The 7,955-nt window shown below is 33.9% G+C and overlaps 1 protein-coding gene across 1 annotated transcript in view; it reads right to left on the bottom strand.

The window, feature by feature from the left end:
* Positions 1–1,242: 1,242 nt before the first annotated feature.
* The window catches only part of LOC104166129 (UDP-GlcNAc:betaGal beta-1,3-N-acetylglucosaminyltransferase-like protein 1), a gene marked incomplete at its 3' end in the record, with an annotated part of 34,031 nt that continues 27,318 nt past the window's right edge, over positions 1,243–7,955 (bottom strand). Inside the window, exon 5 of the mRNA XM_009705959.1 lies at positions 1,243–1,338. Coding sequence (XP_009704261.1) covers positions 1,243–1,338 — 96 coding nt within the window. The remainder of the gene's footprint in view (positions 1,339–7,955) is intronic.

The following is a 7,955-nucleotide window of genomic DNA, read 5'->3' as shown; positions in this document are numbered from 1 at the left end:
AGTTTTCTTCTTGTATACCTCCCCTTACATAATCTCAAAATTAGGATATTTCTTCTAATTTCCACCTTAATTCCATTCAGTGGCCACTTAGATGAAACACTTCAGATTCTGTAGGACAAGTTTTTACATCCTCAAGTTTTTCTTTCTCTTCAGTAACACAGTGATCCAGATGTTGCTGTCAGACAAGTTCACTGGTTTAAATCTATAATTTTTTTCTAATGCTATATTCAAAGGCGAATCCAAATATTCCATGGCTAACTTTTTCTGTTACCACTTTCACTTGGTGAATTATAGGGAAACATAATACTACTGCTGATTTTAAAACAAGGTCTATAGATTACTTCTGTTACAGGCTCTAGTATGGTCATTGTAAGTATGTCTTTGAGGGTTAGGGTAATGGGGAAAAACACAACACAGTTTACAATGAAGTCTAATAAACATGGGCATGTTAATCTTTTTCAGCCACTTAAATCCAGGAAAATCAAAAGCAAATGTCTTCCTACCATAGCATCACAAAACGCAACCCCAAACACTTGCATTTTAATGCCTTCTGAGATGTTTTCTGCTAGCCATCCATTAGATTTCTTATAATACTCAGTATACACATTTCTCCACAAGCTAGACTGATTTCTTCCACAGTTTAACTTGTTTTTGCCAAAGTCTCTTTTAGTTCAGCACTGGCTGCCTGCCTAACGAAACAACCTTTCTTTATGCCAAAACTGTCATCTTCAGTTGCACAAGACGCATCTTACTTACAAGCATGTATAATGAGTCCAATGTTTAATGCCTGAAGAACTGCTATTTCAAAATGATCTCCAGTAAAACTTAAACAGATACAGAAGCAGTCAGTACCTAACCTTGGGGCAGAGGGGGAATCGTTCTCAAGAACGAATTTTTTTTTTCCCCTTTTGCATTCAAATACATCTTTTAAAAAGAAAACCCTAAACTAATTATTAGAACATGAAAGCATATTCCTTTAACCACAGATAGCAGTGAGAAATGCAAGGCTCACTCCAAACCCAAAGTTGAAAGCTTCACTCTCACTCAGTGTGAACTCATCATTACATAATGATCCCATTCACCATAAACTTGTCTCTTATTGAAAAGACTAGCCTTTAAATCTAAGAATCTGATAACCTTAGTAAGTTATCAAGTATTGCTAATGACTGAAAAAATCCATCTAAATAAACCTCTTGCTCTATTTTTCTGCTGTAATTTCAGTCGCAGCTGAAACAAGAATACCTGTGTAAGAAGTTGTCCTTCAGTCAGATTATTGATCCAACGAGTATACCGTTCAGTAGACTCCAGTGGCTCTCTTCTGACTTGGCAACCAATAATCTAAAGCAAAATGAGATAAATCACATAGTGTAAACTGTTGTACACCCACGTGGCAACAAAACAAGATTATAAAATAAGCATCCAAAACATGGGAACTCCAAGAACTAAGATTATCTATACAGTCCTTATTAGCCCCTTTCTATGTTCATAATACAATGTAATATAACATGTCACAGTTGCTCTGCTCAAGTGTTAAATAGTTACAGACTTTCAAAGGTCTCTCAAAAAACTAACATTGAGAAGTATCTTTCCAATAGCTTCAGTCTTGGGAATATTTGAACCATTTTGGTTGAAATTTTCAAAAGAAAGTCATCCAAAGGCAGACATCTAGAATGCAAAATTTCTACCAAAATAGTTAAAAGTTTGGCAAATGAAAATTAGAACTCGGATAACATCAGACAATCATACCTACAGTACCATAACCTGTAACACCACACATTACTTAGAAGTCACATAAAGTAAGGAAAGGGGGGGAAAAAAGAAAAAAAAAAAAAAAAGAAAAAATCTGTATTCCGATTTATCTCATTCATGCTAGAACAATGTAGACACCCCATTTTGAGTTGTTCACTGAAGTATTATATACCCATTCGAGCAACATTTTCTTCTCTCACACTGTTCTGTAGCTGTACGGGACAAATATGAATTTTAATATTCTGAACACCTGCTTGTATAATAAATAGCTTCCAATATGCATAAAACAGAATATTAGAGAGCTTTCATATTATCTGTAACTGCATAGAAACATATTAATGCAATTTCATAAAAGCACTAAAGTCTTTAACTCTACAAATCTTTTAAACTGAGTATCAATTAGGATATCGAGCTCATAGATACGTTTTTAAAGGGGGCACTCCACAGTTATAAAAACTTCACAGAAGTTGCGTCAGATGTACATATATTCTGTTCTGTGAGGATGACTTTTATTTAAGAATAGAAATATATACAGAAGTCTTGCTAGTGTTCATTACCCAAGACCTCATTAACCTTCTCTTACACATCCTATAACGCATAAATCTTTGTAACTCACAAAGATACTTTACAAAACTACGCATAAAAGCCAGGATGGAAAAATTACAAAGTACTTTTTTGTCCAAAGGTATTCTATAACAATACAATACGGAAACTTGGTTTCTTTATTCAAATAGTCACAGCCTAAGCTGAACAAATACAGAATCACAACCAGCTTTCGTGATAAAAAGGAGAATCTCAAATTTGTTTTTCTGAAAACCTTGTTTTCAGTTAGAGCCAATTAGTAAGTGCAGTCATCTCTTTCTATGCAACTTGAAATTTAAATGAGAAGCAGAGGACAGAGTTTCATATTTTTATACTAATTTCTGACCAGTCTGACCATTTTTATAAATGTTGTTGATAGTTTAAGGAATCTAAAGAAAAATGTTGAATCCAGCTGCTCAGCTAACGGACGGTAATTCCCTAAAGTCCAAAGAACAACTGGTTCAAATCTCAACTCCTTATGCTTCCAGAGAAAACTGAATGGGTTTGATCAATTATCTCTACATACACTCAAGAAGAGGTGAAGGCAGACAGAATAACTGTGGTTAAATTGGGTCCTGACAGCTCTTTTCTGTATCATACATCACTTTTTGTAATTTCTAGAGTTTGACTTAGATTCTGAGCCAAAATTTCCTCCTCTTCCCACATAGCCATATACATAATTCCATTGCACACTCCAATTTACTTCTTTGAATTCTGGCTTGTAACAATGATTCCGTACTTACTGTACGTAGGTCTTAAAATGCTTTGAGCCTTCTGGAATTTAAAATACCGTAAGTAGGAAAAAATGCTCATCAAATAAAAAAAGTTATTTATGAATTACTGTTATTGCAGTGATGTAAGTCCAGAACAGAAAAAACAATGGACTTCATTGAATTTCGCCGTAATCTGGGGCAGAATCCTTGCAAGTGTAACTTTCCAAACTCCTTCATCAACTGACATTCCTAACAGTAAGACAGAGTGAGAGTGTAACAGTCTAGAGCCTTACACACAAACATACTAACCAAGTAAAAAACAAACTAGGTTTTTAAAAAAATGTAACTTAGAAAAATAAAATTTCTGAGACTCCGCATGCTTATTAACAACCTCATCTCTTGATATTTAGTATATCACACCTTCTCCCTCATACCTTTGGCTTTTCTTACTCTTTTCTAGTTTGAGCTGTAGCAGACAGGCATTAATGATGAATTAAATAGCTCCAATGAAGTTAATATTAAGATGAGGTTAAAATTTCACTCTAATTTCTTCTTCCATACACACTGAATAGGATCATTATCTAGACAATACAATATGATAATACATACTTAGCAACCCTATACTTATTTCATATATGGAATTCAAGAAAGAGAGAAAAAGAGGGATTAATATACTCAAAACTGTATTAAAATGTCTTCCATACTAGCGGCTTTAAGTTTGCTTTTTCTTAAAATTTCTAAACGTGCTCTCTACACATGCAACTGAAGTATTTATTTCCAGAAGGATTTCTAATTATTCCTAAAATATATTCTTTCACAAGCAAATTGAACTGCTGTCTTCACTCCTCCTCCTCATCCAAAAAAACAAACCCACAACAACCTGATAATTCCTCTCTTTAAAAGCAAAGGAACAAAAAAGACATAGTTGGTGTTCTTACTAGCTTTTCCTAAGATTTCCATGCATGTACCAAACCTATCAGCAGGGCACATAAAAGCAAGGACCTCCCTCCTGCAGAAGATGGTATTGTAAAACCTCATTTAACCACATTCTTTAGTTATAATGATATCACAGCAAAATACACCTAACAGTATAAATGCATGTTATTGAGAACAGCTGCGTTTTGATCTTGCAACGTAGCAGGAAAAGAACTACAAATGCATAACAAAGTTAACATTTTGTAAGAAGTGAAATGTCCACACTTCCCTCTACCCTAACATAACAGTGAAATGTTTTGCACTGCACACAGACTTCCTGATTTCTTTTCATTTTCAGAACCAATACCACGCAACACTGCTTTTAGCATCATCTTAAGAGATATGTTTTACAGACAAATCTTAAAATTGCCACTACGCAAACTTATTTCTAGATTCTCAGCCAAAAAAATTCCACACCTTTCTGCTTGTTAGCTGTACTATTCCTCTCCCAATGGGACTCTGACTCATTACTGGGATTCTTGACTTACATGGTTGCAAAATAATGATCACCAACAGAGTAACTCAATCTGAGCTTTTGATATAGCTTCTGTAAAGCATAGCTCATTTAACCACCTTCTTTCATCCAATCAAAATCAGGATTATTTAGAATACAAATGGCTTCCTCTAGTTCCCCTGTGTAAGGTGTGGCATCAGAAGCAACCACACAGTTTCCCATTTCCTCCGTGTCTCACAGAGCTTTTATAGTCACTTCACTGAATATTTCCTTATAGCTTTTAAACTGAAGTGAAAGGTTTTTCACTGTTGCTTCTTTCTTAAGTTTTAAAATACTTTGAGAAAAATCTTTCTGGCCCACTTTACATCCATTCAGACTTCCAGAATTATACAAGAAACTCTCTGTATTAGAAATATTCTTCTCAATATTTCGAATATCCCTTTCTATGCAAAAATTGAGTTCGTCCAAGTTTTTATCTAATTAGGCAAGTTTATTTTTATTATCACAAATGTTAACTATATACTGGCATATACCTGTACCTAGATCAAACTATGTAATACATACAACAAATGCAATAGGCTTCATATTCCAGCTGGAGACTTACTGTAATACAGTATTAGTATTACTTGTATAGGAAGCAGTAACATGAACCATAAACAAAAAATTTGTTTGGCTCATAGCAAAGGACTATGGCATGGAAGAGCAAAACTCTAATCAGGAGAAAAAATCATCAAAATCCTTTCTGCTACAACATCAGATGAGATAATTTGCTTTCTAGGCAGACAATTACTTTTTTATGTATTAAATAGAACTTACAGCTTATTTAGCTATTTACTTAATTGCAATCAGCATTGGCCTCTCTGGAAAGAAATATAAAATAATTTATAATTTATGGCAGCAAGAGACAGTGACAGGTAAGAATACTAAAAGCATAAAATAGTGGTCTGGTTTTATCTTAACTACCAACAAATACATACGCTGAAAAGCCATACAAGTAACTTTTAAAAACATAAATGGCTTAAAAAGAGGAGTGGCGTTAATGAATTGTATCTAAATAAGATTATCAGAATGAAAGTCATGGATACGTACTTTATGCCACTACATTTAAAATATTTTTAGGAGTTAGAGTACTATAAAACTAATACAATAGAACCATGATACAATTAAAACAGTACAAATAACAATACAGAACTAGAATAATGGGGTTCTCCATGAAACAGATGTTCTAAATCGGTCACAATACACTGGGTGAGCCATGAAATACAAATCTAATGAGCACATTCAACAACTTGTTGATCAATACAAAGTTCAGAGTTACGATCATGTTCAGAGGAACTAGGCAGGATTATTAAACACATTACAAAATTGTACTATGAACACATATAGTCACTGTTCTGTGAGTTACAAAATTGTTCCACTGAAATACAAGAGTATTTCAGTCATATATATGATACATACAAAAATCAGCATTCTATACCCAGCAGCAACATCAGTCATCCACTTATATGTCATAACCTGTTCCAACTTTTCACTAGTGTTTGTTTTTAAACGCAATATTCAGGTAGAGATGTTTCTTATTTTCATCATTCTAGGTTTTTATGTTTTCCCTTGCACATATAAATGGAAAAGGAAGTGGGTGAGAGGAAGCAAAGATTAAATGAGTTGACAGTAATTAAAAACAACACACTTTCTGCAGATGTGGCAGTTTTGGGTTTTTTAATCACTACAACTTCCCCTAGCACAAAGAATCTTTCTTATTTAGGAGACAGCCTATGGGTCAGAAACCTCCTGTTGTACTAAAAAGGAAATGAGGATGAAAAATCAATTGGTCTCCAATTTTATCCCATTTCTTTCCATCCTAGTTTTATAAAAAGGGTAAATGAACAAAGACAGGCAAAAGCACAAACTCTCTGCAAGGTAGTAGGCACTGGGTGTATATACATACATACGATTTCCTCTTTCTTTTAAGGAACTTTGTTTTACGAAGTTTTTTTTAATTAACCAACCAATAATGATATTGAAACAGGTATTGGAAAAATACACATTTTTAGCAAGGAAAAATCCACAGATTTCCTGTACAAAATAAATTGCTTTCCTCAACTTACTGTATAAAATGAAATGCAACTTTCAAAGGTTATATAAAGTACAAAACTTTCTACATACCGAGAAAGAGCGTGCAGTGTTGAGTTTCATGTTAGAAATATGAGTGAATGATGTAAACTTCCTAGAAGAGAATGTAATTAACTACTCAGTGAAGCTTTATTAGAAGTATCATGACATCTGATCCTAGATAATGTTCTATGAGAAGAAAGACTATTCAAATAACAAGCAATACAGGAAGGATTATATCTAGTGCATGACACCTTTTTCCCCACTATGCCTGTTTATGAGTGTCCACAGAGGGAAATTTCCTAAACTTAAAAAACCTAATATGAGACATTTACCTCATCGTGAATGTTTAAGAACAGCTTTTGTTAATTATGTCTACATCTTGATGTATAAAGGAAAACCAGATGCCACCTGTGCTACCTCCAACCCCTACTTCTACTATTTTTGTTGTAGTAATTTCCACACACACCCCGCCTCTATTGACACGACACTGCACACATATCCTGAAATTCAGAAAAAAATTTGACAGGAGCGTAAGAATTCTGCTGTCTTCCCTCTGTATTGCTTTCTTTGGTTTTCATTCATGGAGACTTTTAAATATTATTTGGTTGTAAAAACTTCTATAGAAGTTTTCATTTTCTTCCTGAGTACACACAGCCCCCTTTATGAATACATATATTTATATATATTTGTCTAAAAGATCAGCAAAGCTTTAGGTATTGGTGCTGTACCTGTAACACGAGCTGTTACAAGTATGGATCAGCAGCGTCCCTAGTATGTTTTATTGGAAGTGTCAAGTCGAAATCTACCACAAAAAGAGCAATGGATTGAGACAGTCCAGGATTTCTTCTCAAGTAGACTTATGAAATAGTGCTTGTAGCACAATTTTTAATGGCACAGCTGTGACTCAGCATTATCTCGTCAGATCACCCATTTCTCACAGGAAACGATTAACACAATCTTCCACAAGTCTTTATTTCTAACTTACTCAGAATAGCTAGAACTTTATTACGTTAACTAGCATGATTGTAAAACTAAGATTTAACCATTAAAATATCTAAGTATTGGATAAGATTTTCAGCCAACGGTAATAAGCATTGTTTCATTCATTTTAATTAAATGTGAACAAGTGATTACACTTATATATTAATTTGTTCCTTCACCCACTTAAGGATAAGATAAAAAAGAATATTTGGAATTATATGTTAAAATCTATTTTACTTGCAGAATACTGGAGCAAGGAAGCAAGATCATCTTGAAGAAGTTTATCAGCTCTGTTTCCAGTTCTGCTTCTTACTATTTTTGCTTAGAGCAAGTAATTAAAGCTCTGTATAGTTAAACCCATAGTTTGCAAAAATTTATTGGGAGATATA

Source organism: Cariama cristata, unplaced genomic scaffold (assembly GCF_000690535.1).
Source record: "Cariama cristata isolate BGI_N322 unplaced genomic scaffold, ASM69053v1 scaffold3158, whole genome shotgun sequence".
In the NCBI taxonomy this organism is placed as follows: domain Eukaryota; kingdom Metazoa; phylum Chordata; class Aves; order Cariamiformes; family Cariamidae; genus Cariama; species Cariama cristata.
This window is presented reverse-complemented; position numbering and strand designations above follow the sequence as displayed.